Source organism: Poecilia reticulata, chromosome 5, assembly GCF_904066995.2.
Source record: "Poecilia reticulata chromosome 5, P_reticulata-male-v2, whole genome shotgun sequence".
Classification (NCBI taxonomy): domain Eukaryota; kingdom Metazoa; phylum Chordata; class Actinopteri; order Cyprinodontiformes; family Poeciliidae; genus Poecilia; species Poecilia reticulata.
Genome location: NC_088834.1, coordinates 3639008 through 3653016, shown reverse-complemented (window position 1 = coordinate 3653016; position 14009 = coordinate 3639008). Strand labels below are relative to the sequence as shown.

Genomic DNA, 14009 nt, shown 5'->3' with positions numbered 1-14009 from the left:
TGAACTGAGAGGGTCAATTACAATACAGGGAAGTTTTTCCCCTGGGAGACAAACATTTTTTATGATTTTCACCAACAAGTTGCCTTTATTGCCACTTTTTGAGCAACATGACAAAGAACATTATAATCATGTACATCAAAAACATTTAAGCATTAATGTGCAACACGGAGGCAGAGGAGCCTTTAGGGAATTTTTATTTTTCTAAGCTGCAGTTAAAACCATTTTGGATTCGATTTGGATAATTTTATATTCTGGATAAAAAGTTGGACTCAACTAGAGATAGTTTGCAAGACACTTTACAGTGGCGTAAATAAATAAGATATATTTCTGCACCAGAACTATGAGCAGGAACCAAGAACCAGTGAAGGAAACAACATGAAAACCTGTGAAGAAGACAGAGTGCTACTTACTTCTTCACAAAATGGAAACAAAATGGAGATTTTAGCGATTGGAGGATTTCTCTTTTGTCTTTGGCGAAAGACGACGACCAAAGTCTCCTGCTAGCACTACGCTACGATCAGTCAGTCAAGTTTAATTGTATAGCAACAAGACATTTCAAAACGCTTTGCATCGTAAAAACACAAACGTACAAATTCACTGAAACACTTTGTCACCATAATGTTCATTAATGTTTCATTTATATTGTCTCAAAAGCAACTCTATCCAGCTGGGGTTTTATTCTAAAGGAACTCACTGTTTCGGCTGTTTTGCAGTTTTCTGGGAGTTTGTTCCAGACTTGTGGTGCGTGGAAGCTGAGTGCTGCTTCTCAGTGTTCGGTTCTGGTTCTGGATGCAGAGCGTGTTTTGATCCACATCAGTTGGATTACGTATTCACAGCTTGAAAAACGAACTGGACTCTCTAGGCAAACCGGACTTTTCTAGTTGGACTAAATGGGGCTAAAAAACAGATAAAATGTTTTCCAACCGTTCAGACACTTTGAAAATGCCTTTGTTTTAGTGCCACATATGGAGCATATCTTGATTGTTTGGGAGTTTTGGTACCGGGCCATTCAGACTGCCAGGTATGGGTCGCGTTTTCCTGCTGTAACCACCTCCACTACAGGGTTACGAAACAATAAGAATAATAAAACCCGTTTTAGGAAATCCAGAGGAGATCTGCCGCCTCCCCACAGGGAAAGGCAGAAACTGCGTAAAGTGAGAAATCACTTTATTCCTCCTTTTCTCCTCCTCTTCAAAGTTTAAAGCAGATTCTTGCCAGAGTTTTTGATTGTTACGATCAAAAAGCTTTGCACCTTCTGTCACCAAAAGCTGTTATTGGCTGTGTGTGTTCGGACCCCCACTGGGGCAACAAGGTAGCTTCAATCACACGAATAAGGAGGCAACACTGCTGTCTGCCGTAATACAAGTGTTTGTTACACAGACCCCTTCCTCCCACAGCAATTACCAGCTTCCTGAAGACGAATAACACTTAACGACTTTAGTCTGGGGGGGAAGGTGAGAGTTCGCACTCCAAACTTCTTATTCTCAGCCAGTGACATTTCCTGCCCCCAGTTAAAAATTAAGTTTCAATGCTGAATATTCATGACATGAAAACAGAAATTTGAACTCAGGGAAGTTTTGCATGGCAAAAACAAAACATCAAGTATTTTTGGTCCAGTTTCTATTGCAAATATAACCTGAAATAAGACGACACTAACTTAGTGAGTAACTTTTCCTCAGGATAAGTTTTAAGGTAATAACTGCTTAATACTGATGAAAAATTACCAGTTTCACTGGCAAACGAAACTGGTAATGAAAGTGTTATCAGTAATAATTTTTCAGCGATATTAAAGAATTATTGGCTTAAAATAAACTCATATCCTGCTGAAAAGTGTAATAAGATGTTTGCACCAGAAACTGGACTAAAATTCTTGGTAAGACGTTTGTTTTTGCAGTGCAGCTTCAAAACTGCATTTACCAAACAAAAAGGAAAGTTTTCAGCAAATACCAGTGGGTAAAAAAAATATGAGTTTTAGTGTTTGACCTGCTGAAGGAAAATTTACAATTTTGCTGCAAAAACACAAAATCTTACCAAGTATTTTGGTTTTGTTTCTTGAGCAAATATCCTGAAATCAGACTAACCTAACAAGAAATGCTGACAAGTTAAAACTAAATTATTACTTTCCTTAATATTGATGTAAACGTTTAATTCCACTGGCAGATTATTTCAAGACATTTTTCCCAAATTATTAGTGAATTGATCCGTCAGTGGAGCTAGAACTTTTATGTCAATAATAAAGAATTATTGGCTTAAAATGGGCTTATATATGTTGCTGAAAAGTTACGTGTAAGGCAGTTTTGTCTTATTTCAAGTGTACCAAGATATTTTCACTAAACTGCACCAAAACTACTTGGTAAGATTTTGTGTTTTTGCAGTGTAGAGTCCAACAGACAGAGAGAGAGCGAGAGCTTTCTTCTTTCCTGTTCCCAGGTGTTGTTTTTAACGAGTAATTACTGTTTTAGCTCCATCTGGCTCCAGAGCCCGGGGGCCAAACAGACAGAGACACATCAGCGAACCGCTGCAAAAACGCCAGAGAAAAAATGGCAAACGATGAAAAGTAAAGTTAGATGGACTGAAGAGCAGCTGTTCAACCTCCTGCTGATTTCCCTGCAAAAATCCACTTTCTAAAAGGGACATAAGAAAAACATAAACACAGGAAAAAACAAAAAACCCAAAGGATCAGAGAGGAAAGAGTTTCCCCTGGGAATCCCCGAGCCACACAGACTCAAACTCGGCTCCCGTTGTAATCAGACAGCTAATTGCAGCCTCACTTAGCTAAAACTGCAATTAATCAAACCAGAGGGAGGAGCGGTGGCAGGATTGGAGGAAACGGAGGGAGAGGTAATCTGAACGCCTGCGGGGAAAGAAGAGATGCTGGGATCTGATTAAACAGGAACTCCTTCAATTACAGCTTTTCAGGTTCACGTAGCAGACTTCTCCTCTCCCTCGTTTTGTTTAGAGTGACCGGACCAGTTCCAGATGTGGGGAGAAACAAATTCCCGTCTGACCTTTAATCAGCGTAAACGGGCAGAGAGAGGCGGGATTAAAGCTGGATTAAGGAAACCTGCAGCGGGAATCATCAGTCACGCAGAGACTCCTGTCAGGATCCTGTTCATCAGAGACAAACCGCTTTCATTAGTTTACCGAACTGGAGAAACAGAAAACCTTACCAAACAATTTTGGTCTAGTTTAGACCAAACGTCTTTGTACTCTTGAAGTAAGACAAAACTAACTCACTGATAACCTTTTAGCCCGTTGTTTTAAGTCAATAATTCCTCGATATTCATGAAAAAGTTCTAGTTTGGTAAAGTTTCCAATGCAAATATCTTGGCGCATTTAAAATAAGACTAAACTAGCTTACAGGTGACTTTCCAGCAAGAAATATAACCTTGTTTCAAGTGAATAATTCCTGAGTTGTGATGAAAAAGTACTTGTTCCAATGGCAGATTATTTCTCTAATAACATGGGAAAACGTCTCATTGTAAGTGAAATTAAGTAGCTTTTCAGCAGCATACATGAGCTTGTTTCTAGTCAATAATTCCTAAATATTGACGAAAAAGTTCTAGTTCCGCAGTCAGCTAAGCTTTTTGCACTAAGCTACACCAGAAATACTTGGTAATATTTTGTTTTTTTTTTAATTGTAAGACTTCTCTGATCCTCAAAAGCATCAATTAGGTTTTTTTCCATTAGAAGATAAAGTTCAGATAGTTTTAACTAGTTTCTATTAGTTATTATAATGTTTAGTTTTAGTTTTTATTAGTGAAAGTAACTTCTGTTTTTTCATCCTGGTTAATTTTTAGGTGCCGAATAAAAAAAAAGTCAAAGTATTGTGTTTATGTATTAATCGGTTGGCTGCTCAACAGAAGATGTTCAGAAAATTTACTAAAATGTTTTTAAACAAAAACTAACTCCAGTTTTCTCCCAAATGTTTCTGTCGCCATTTTGTGGACCAGCATAGCGTAAAGTATGAAGCGCCATAATTTGACATAAAAAAAAATTCACAAGATATTAAATCTAACATTTCGGTATGTTTGTTAGTTTTATATAACACTATATAGTTCCAGTTATATTTTCCCCCCTTAATTGCCGTTTTTATTTATTTCAGCTAACGAAAGTGACTAGGCTTGTGCATTACAGAGAGCTTTTAAATATATCTGCAGGGTGCCGGTTTTGGATGTCTCCAAGCTCCAATTCTCTTGACGTTTTCCTCCTCAAAGGACAAATAATCCTAAGTATCTTCCCTTTATTAACTAACATGCAAAGTGCAGATTTTCACATCGTTGCTTTTGTTTTTCTCCTGTTTTCAGTTTGAGTTGTAACCAATCATAGCCAGAGCAGAAAATCTGCTATTTACCCAGAAATGAAACCAAATTAAACATTTTGATCACATTTAAAAAACACACAGAGCTGAACTCTGAGCACCACATACAGACTTTAACTCTCCTCCTCTTATCAGCTGATCTCAGATCTGCAGCGAATGCTGGAGGAATAATCTCCAAGCCGGAGCGAGGAGCAACAAAGCCTGCGCTGTGTGTGAGCGTGTGTTCAGGAGCAGCCAACCAGAGATTTCCCACCGCAGGAACAAAACCTGCAGCTTCCTCCTCCTGCATGACTGCTCCTCAATGACCCCCCCACCCAGCACCGGCCTCCTTCCTCCTCACCCCGGAGGAGCCACTCTGATCCCGCTGTGAAGGTTTGTCCTTTAAAAAAAAGCTTTTTACTCGCTTCGCTCTCATTACAAAGATAGGAGTCAAGGCAAGTCCTGGCCGCTCTGCAAACAGACGAGTCACATGACCTGCAGGTAACACCTGGGTTTCCTCTGCAGGTGACAACCAGAGGATAAAGAAATACACTCAACCAAGAGTAGCACCACTTCAACATATTTTCACTAAAGCAAAAAGAGAGACCAGATTATGAAGTGGAAAGTTTGGTATTTTAAAGACCAAAACAACAAAATTCATATAAGTAACAAAAAATAATCAGATAATATAATTTTTTTCTAAATCAGTTTCTTACTTATGAAACTTTAAGAACTGCAGCTGTGTGTCTGTTTCTGGTTAAAACATGTTAGTTTTTCATTCAGTGGGCAGAAAATCCAGAAATTTTACTCAAGAAGAGATACTTTATAATAATATTACTCAAGTAAAAAGTACAATGTAGTAAAAATACTCCTAAAGGTACATTTTAAAATAGTTACTTAAATAAATGCAATTGAGTAAATGTAACTAGCTACTACTCAGCTCTGAATGAGGACTGCAAGTAACGATTGATTTACTAATCGATTATTTTATAGAGTAATCGGGGCGTGTCCAAAGTGCGGTTTGTGGGCCATTTGCGGCCGCCGTATGGTTCGGTGCGGACCTTGTCCAGCATCACTGTCAGCTGGTGATGCATTTAAAACAAATTAAAATTTCACTGATCAGGAAAAAAATGATGCAGAGAATTAAAAACGATAATAAAAAAACCCAACAAATAAATCTTTTGTTAGCCATATTATTTGCATTTATTTAAATTTGAGATTGTAGAGCAGCAAAAACATCCAGTAGCTTTTGGGACTCAACCATTTATTAAACTGGCCTAAATTACAAATGTGCATAGAAATCAGACTGGTATGCTTCATTAAAATATTCTGCATTTAGTTTGATTTGATAAAATAATTGCTTTGATTTACTTCCTGTAATTTTATTATGTAACTGTAAATCATGTGCAATTGTAATTTTGTGATTTTAATTTTGACAGTTTTCAGTAGAGGTTAAAGAAAGAAAGGCCAAGTTGAATGCATTTTTAGTTCAAGCTTAATTTTACGACCATAATGGAGACAATCTGCATTTGAATGACAGCAGAGTAGTTAATTAATGTAGTTTGACTTTCATGCATAATGAAACAGTTATACTACCAGTGGTTCTTAACCTGGGTTCGATCGAACCCCAGGGGTTCAATGAGTCGGTCTCAGGGGTTCGGCAGAGCCTCTGCCGCGGAGATACAAACACACTTGTGTAAAGTAGTGATGACGCCCCGCTTTGCCATCACTTGCTGCAGAGGATCACGTTACATTGCTTAGCCAATCAGAGGATCACGTTACATTGCTTAGCCAATCAGAGGATCACATTACATTGCTTAGCCAATCAGAGCTGCGGAGGAGCCCTGATTGAAGGAGCTCCACTCTCAGCATGGATTTGAACTTGTGTCTTTAATTACTTCAGCAAAACTCACAGTTTTTACCAAATTCTATAGTTTTCGATTAACTTCTAAATCTGCTCCTTAGTCGCATCTTTTCAGGGTTGCTACTGCCTCTAGTGGCGTGGGGGTGGTAACACAACTAATATAATTACATTACTAAATCAGAATACCGCAAAGTATTCTGTGTGTCGGCGGAGGGGAATGAGAAGGGTTCGGTGAATGCGCATATGAAACTGGGGGGTTCGGTACCTAAAAAACGGTTAAGAACCACTGAGCTAGAAGGTCTGATTACGGTCGTTAATCAGCAGCATCGTCTCATCTCACCACCGTTACAAAAAGAAACTGGAGAAAACCCTGAAACTTAAACTTGGTTGAAGGCTTAACGATAACTGATCAGAATATATTCTAAAAGCATTCTCACTTTAGCAAAGGGCCCTCTAGGATGTTACCTGACGTCAGAGGAGCAGAAAAAAGTTTTTTTTCCCCTTCAGAAATCCTTTAGGAACTGGAACAAAATATCCCACTTTGCTTGTTTTGAGCCTCAGGAGGAGCATCTGATTCCACCCTGGTTTCCATCGCTACAGCGGCAGAAAAGACACGTGTTTCGCATCGGCCGCCCATCCGGCCGTGACGACCTCGGACTCTGATGCCAAAAACACACCGAGGCTCTGGAAGGCGACGAGACGCGATTCAGAACGACGCCGCAGAACGAGAAGGATGACAAATCCAGAGAAGGATGTGGAGGAAGCAGGAAGATTTCCTGGTTTTCCTCCACGGAGGCGGATGTGATCGCTTCAGCAGATGTGCGTGAAAGGAAGGATCCATCATCCCGTCCTGAACGGCTCTGGGACAAACTTCACTGCTTAGGCAAGTTTCTTTAAAAGCAACCTGGATGTTTCCCCACAAAAACCCTGCATGTTCAGGATGCAGCACCGAAACAAAAACTTCCACAAACAGAAAAGATCGCACAATTATATGGTCAATAAAAAATAAGGATGAAAATGATTTAAATTACCACTTTAAGCTCATGACTTTAATCATTAAAAATAGATTAATAGATCAACTAATTGACATTGACTGGGATTTCTGTTTCAATGGAAACCCATTAAAACGCCATCAGCAGTGGTGGGAGTTTTATTTTGAAAGATTCAGTTGTTTCTATCCAGCTCAGTCTGTCTGCTGCTGAACTCAAAGTCATTCAGCCGCCTCTCCACCGGGTCTGTTGTTCCGCTCTTTTGTCTTGGACTGCAGCTGGGAACAGGATTCATTGTGCTCTGCTCTACAGGAAACCAACCACTTCAACCAGAACCAGAACCAGCAGGTGGAGAACCGGCTCATGTGGTCGCTTCGTTAAGTTCAAGAAGGCAGCAGGAAAAACAAAAAAAAAGAGAGACGGTTGTTGGTGAAACATTGTTAAAGCCTAAGAACATTTAAGTTGTTCAATCTGGGAAAACTGTTAATTGGCTTGACTTAAACCCAAGAATATAAAGAAATATATAATAAAAAATAATAATACAAAACATTTTCCCCTCACAGAGAAAGATAATTTCATAAAATACAACAATTAATATTAATTAATATTGATGAAGAAGTTCTAGTTCCACTTATTACATGGGAAAATAATATGTTATAATTGAAATAGTCTGCAAATGGAACTAGAACTTCTGACATCAATAGTAAGGAGTTACTCTAGCTGAAAAGTTAGTTATTTCAAATGTAATAAGATATTCCCACTAGAAACTGGACCAAAATTATTAAGTAAGATTTTGTGTTTTTGCAGTGTTTTACGTAAAAGTCGGACATTTTCCTTCAGTTACCAAGTCAAACACTGAAAAATGTTTTTTTCCCCACTGGTAATTGAATGTAAGCTTGCTGAAAACTTCAATTTTGTTCTGTAAAAGTTTAAATAAACGTTCAGGACGTCGGATCAAACCAGTTTTTCAAGGAGTACAATCGGTTTCACATTAAAGTGAACTAAAAACAACCTAGTTTGGATCATTTATATGCATCATGAAGATAAAACTCACGTCGACTATAATCAGATTTGGCATGTCAGAGTAAAAGTCATCAAACTGTTAGTCCATTTGCAGGTGACATCACATCCTGTTGTCTTCACACGCCTCCAGCGATCAGCCGTTCACTTGAACTCGGCTTTTACGAGCCCTTTAAATGTGACCCCAACAGCAGTTCTTCCTTCAAAACATGCTGTGCTTTTGTACCCCAGCCTCCATTTTTATGGTTTTACCACTTTCTTCTCCTCTTTGTGTCCAGAGCACAGGAACTGCTCGTATATCAGATTTATGGGATGCTTTTTAGTTCCTAGAAACTATTTGTTTTAGAATGCTTGAGTCAGAGTTTGAGGTTTCCTTACATTTGGTGAGTATTGGTTCATGAAGACTGAAACTGAAAACCTGAAGGTGATTTTGTGACTTTAGAGACAGATGTTTATCTGCAGTGCAGACCAAATGTTCCTGATGACCCGCTGTGGGTCTATGGTTTCCTCCAGGCTCTGCTGGAGGTTTACTGCAGCTGCGGGAGCTTCTGAAGGTTCAGACTTCTGGGAGAGTTTTCCATTTTGCCACATTCACAGTGCAATAAAAGAAATAACTTTAAAAAGAAACCAGAAATCGGCTCCAGAAAACTCAAGTGTTACACTGTAGGTTTGCATCGACTAGGTTTTTACCTGCTGCTGATTCAGATTGTGACTTTCTTTCGAAGGCCCAGAACATACAAACTTATCTGTGCGTACTTTCTACTTCTTTAAATTAAATCAAGGAAAACACTGATCATAAAAACAAAAATGCTCAAGCTGTAGCTTATAGGAATTACAACACAATCCTCAGTGGTGGGCACTGCTAACCCTAAAGCTCTAATCATAAACAATAGTTCTGCAAATGGTAAACCACTACACCGACATGTCCTTAGCAGAAGCTAATGCTAAAGTGCTAATGCGTAGGGTAAAGTTGTAGCTTTAAAGGAATTAAAACATAATATTCAGTGGTGGGCACCAGAAAAAATTGAGCTCCTCTGCCCTCTCCCAGAGATAACTGGAAACAACCAATCAGAGGCAGGAAGGAGGTCTTAGCACCATAAGCTAGCTGGAGAGGTACCTTGTGGCTAGCATAGCCTCTTGTGAATGCTCAGGCTAGTTAGCATAGCCATTGATGATGGCAAATAAATCGTTTTCCTGGAACGGTAAGTTATGTTTTTCCCCATTAGCACATTTAGCACCACATACATGAGGTTGATTGACAGCGCTAAGACCCGCCTCTTGGATACGATTGGTGGTTTTTGATCTGCGGCGCATTTCTTCAGATGGCAATAGCAACTCAGGGAGAAAGTGAAGGAGATCGATCTTTTCACAGATCGTCTGTCTCATAAACTGTGACAACATGATGACAGTTTAAAAATATATATTCTCCATAAAAGTTAAACACTTCATCTTTAACACTGGAAATGGAAGACATCTTAAATATCCAAAATTAAAAAAAAACAACACCCAAAAACAACAAATATAGTGGAAATAAAAACATCTCGATTGTTTTCCTTCAAAAATATTAATCATCAGAATGGAAATTATGGAGCACACTTTCATTTACTGTGCAACTAACCGAGCAGCTTTTGCCTGTTGGAAACATCTGCCTTCAAAGTTGAAGACCAAAAACCCGCAAAACACGCAGATTCTTCCACCAGGAGCTAAAAGGACCAAAGAGACAAGCCTCTGGGTCCTGAAGTGCCTATAATTTGATCAGTCATGAAATATCATGCCAGACCAAAGCAGGACTCTTTTCAAACAGACATGAAATTACCAGACAGAGGCTTTAATAAGCTCACACCTGTAGCAGAGCCGGGCGGCACGCCCCCATCCTGCACGCTTTGATCTGAAAGGACAGGAAGCAGGAGACAGTGTGTGTGTGTGTGTGGCTGTGTGTGTGTGTGTTTGGGGGTGGGGCTGCAGGAAGGAATGCTTCAGCAGAGTAAACAGTGTGAGGCTTCCTGTAGAAAACACTTCAAAGCTGTAAAGAGGAAACCAGGATGACACACAGAAAAGCATCAAAGGAAGGTAGGAATCGTCTATCAACAGTAGAAAACCCGACACCAACCCGTCGACTCCATCAGAAACCAACCAAACAATGACACAAGCAGCACCGATTCTGATTCAAACTGCAAAAAATTAAAAATCTAATTCTCATCTCGTCTTGAAAGAAATGCACAGAAATTTTTTTTTTACATGAAGACAGTGGGGACTTGGAACAGACATCACTGAAGACTAACGGATCGAATCGAAAGCCAATCGTTTCCCAAATGGATCCAGATCCGTACCAAAGTATGTAAAACCACCAGGGCCGGCCCAAGGCATAAGCAGCCACTTTGAGCCCCATACAACACCACACACACACACACACACACACACACACACACACACACACACACTTATTAATATTCATTCATAAATATTTTCTGTTTTATTTTTAAAACTGGAGATAATTGGTCATAAATATGTTCATTCAATTAGATGTGGATCTGAAAACGTTTTAAACTCCACCTCCACTGATATTGGTGCTTAGCCACATTTTCTGAGTAAAACAGGCAAATTATTTCCTACATATTTAACCATTAATAACTCTGTAGCTTAGCTGTTGACATGTAAACGTAAACTCACGTTTACTCACTGCGGCGTAGAAACCAGATTCTAGAAAGTTATCTTGGGAATTGATGTGCGGTCAAAACCAAACATTTCATACCTGAAACAGTCGGGTGTTAAGCAACAAAGAAGGAATCAAACTAAATAATATCTGTATGCAATGAGTTTACAGCACATTAAAAATAAATTATTCCAAATGGATAAAGACTTAAAACAGTTGTGTCTTAACCCATCATCAACCATCTGATAGCTTTGTTTGTTTGTTTGTTTGTCTTTATTTATGTAAAATCTGGGGTCTACTTGTTTCTTTTTCCACGAAGCTTTAAATCAGAACAGGAGTTTTAAGATAAACTGAATCTACCTAAAATCTTCTGTTTTTTGACAATTATATATCCAACAGAAAAGTCTGACAAAAAAATACAACTTAAGAAAAATTAAGTCTATTCTGGTTTAATACTTTAAAATCCATCAGAAAAACACAGATTGCTGAGACATTTTTAACACACCAGGTGTTTTATTTAAGATCACTATAAGGAATAGCTCATGTTTAACTGCTGGTATGTGTGGAAAACGTGGCTAAAAGCTGTTAACAAACATTTAAATGTACTGAAATGCATCCAAACTTCAGTATTATGAGAAACACATCGAGGAAGTTTGTCTGCTGCAGCCCAGGTAGGGAGACCCGCTCTCCTCTCCTCTGACCAGAAACAAACCTCTCTACCGCTGAAAGCTACTATAAAAGTTGTGATTTTATATTTGCTTTGTTTTGCTTTTTACCTTGTAGCCGCAACGCTCCTGGTTTGCTCGCCTGTAGCCGGATGTCCCGGATCCAGAGGCGAAAAGCAGAAAAACCCCGCAGACAGAGAAGAAGAAACTCCGAGGAGCCGCCATTCCGCTCGCAGGTCCTGAGCTGCTCTGAGCTCCGACTCCCCAGGTTTTTACGTGGAGACTCTGACACGGCTGCTGGGGCCCAGCCACGGAGGTATGGCAGGACAGCTTGTCATATAATAGACGCACATTAATATGTAAGCAAACAGCAAGGGAGGGTCAGGGCCACACTAAGAAGAATAAATGTAAAAAAAAAAAGTAATGCAATTATGAAAACGTTATATTACGAGGTGAAGTCGAAATAATACGAGAATAAAGTTGTAGTATTATGAGAATAAAATCAGAATGAAGTCAAAATTATATGACAATAAAATTTTTATAATATGGGAATAAAGTCACAATATTGTAAGAATAAAGTCATACTGCTAAAAAAGATTAAATTATAATATTTTAACTTTATTCTCAAAAGACTACAACTTCATTTTCAAATTAATTCAACTTTATTTTCTTAGTATTATGATTTTTCCTTAATCGAGGGTATTCTCATAATATTCTGACTTTATTCCTGTAATCTTATTTTTTTTGTTCTTAGTGTGACTCCAGTACTCCATCATAATGATTTATGACTTAAACACAAAGGTATTGTCACTGGAAGTACTTTTCACTGTTCTAGCATGTTTACACATCAGAATTCATATACCAAATATGATTTCAGATTTTTTTTCTCTCTTTCTTTTATAGAAAATAAATTACAAATGTATTTTCAAAATATATTCTTTTACTTCAGTTATCCCCTCTGAAAGTTGTATGATGGAATACTAGGGGTCGAATACAAAATATTTGTTTAATTACGAGAATATAGTCATAATATTAGCAGAATAAAACTGCAATTTTCCAGAAGGCCATCTCAATATTACAATATAGTAGAAAAAAACTTTAATATTTTTCTTATTAGAGTTCTCATAAAATTACCATTTCATTCTCCAAATTTCACGACTATATTCTCAAATTATTTCGGCTTATAGTTGACATTTATGATGAGACAAGCGCTTCTCGCGTGATTTAATTATATGCTACACTGACCTGCCATACACAGGTGGAGCCCTTATTTAGCGATCTTAAACAAAATGTTCCTGATCAGAAGTTATCGTGCTTTCCTTGAAATCTTTCAAAATTTTTGTTGTTGTTTGTTTTGCCATTTTAAAAAAATAAAATCTGATTTTATGCCCCAACATCAAATCAGAAAATCAAAATAAAACAGGCGGATTTTTTTTATTTATTTATTTTTATCAGATCTCTTTTGAAAAAGGAGAACCTCCTGGCTAATTATGTAGAATTCAAACCTACAACAATACAATAAAGTAAACTATTCAGAAGGGGCGTTAAATAAAAATAAAAATGGCTTAAACTGAATTTACATTTCGACTTTTCTTGAAGTTACATAATTACGCCCTCTGGTGGTCAACGTTTGTTCCTGAATCTCTCCGAGCACGGACGGTCGTTTCGTACCGCCGATTATGTCTCCATAATTAATCAATAAAAACACAACTAGAAAAATTAACATCAAGTCAGTTTCTCATTTCTATTTCACCCCTTGCTTTTTCCATTTTACTACATGAGCAAAAAAATTATAATTTACGTGACATTAGTAATACAATTTCTCAATTCAATGTCCACTTCATATTAGTATCGGCCTTTCATAGAAATTTCACCCCTATTGCTATTTCACGTCGTTATTTATTTATTTATTTTTGGTCGCCAACTGGTTTGTCAACCCAAAAGTGCCACAAATCACAACTTTTCTCACACGTCTGAAACATTATGACAAAAACAGCATTAGGACGTCATAGAAATCCCGCAAGAATCCCGCCATGCAGAAGATTTTAAGACGTATTGTGAATGTCAAAAATGTGTTTATTCAGGCCACTGGATGCTGCTTCTTCAATGACGCATGACGTCACGAATAAACATCTTTGTTTTTGCCGTTCAGGATGTGGTCTTTAAAATGGCTTTTGGATGGGATTTATAGGCATCGTGGCATGAAAAACAGCGTTTACATGATTTCTTGACCAGTTGCAATGTGTTTTTGACTTGCTGAAGATTTTTTCATGGTGCTTCTTGACTCCAGCTGTTGTCTCTCTTTGTGAATCTTCCCCAACATTTTTGAATGGGTTTTGTTTCATAATCCCCTCCAGTGCGGTTATCCCGGATCGCTTGTCCACTTTTTTCTATTCTTCCTCTCTATGAATGTGTTTGAACACGGAGCTCTGTGCACAACCAGCTTCTTTAGCAAAGACCTTTTGTGACTTTACCTCCTTGTGCAAAGTGTCAATGGTCGTCTGTCTTTTGGACAGCT

General features: G+C 38.2%; 1 protein-coding gene across 1 annotated transcript in view; it reads right to left on the bottom strand.

Moving 5' to 3' along the window:
• The window catches only part of il17rd (interleukin 17 receptor D), a 37221-nt gene extending 25438 nt beyond the window's left edge, over positions 1 to 11783 (bottom strand). Inside the window, exon 1 of the mRNA XM_008408391.3 lies at positions 11603 to 11783. Within this exon, the coding sequence (XP_008406613.1) occupies positions 11603 to 11716 (114 nt within the window). The 5' untranslated portion in view covers positions 11717 to 11783. The remainder of the gene's footprint in view (positions 1 to 11602) is intronic.
• Between the last annotated feature and the right edge of the window lie 2226 nt (positions 11784 to 14009).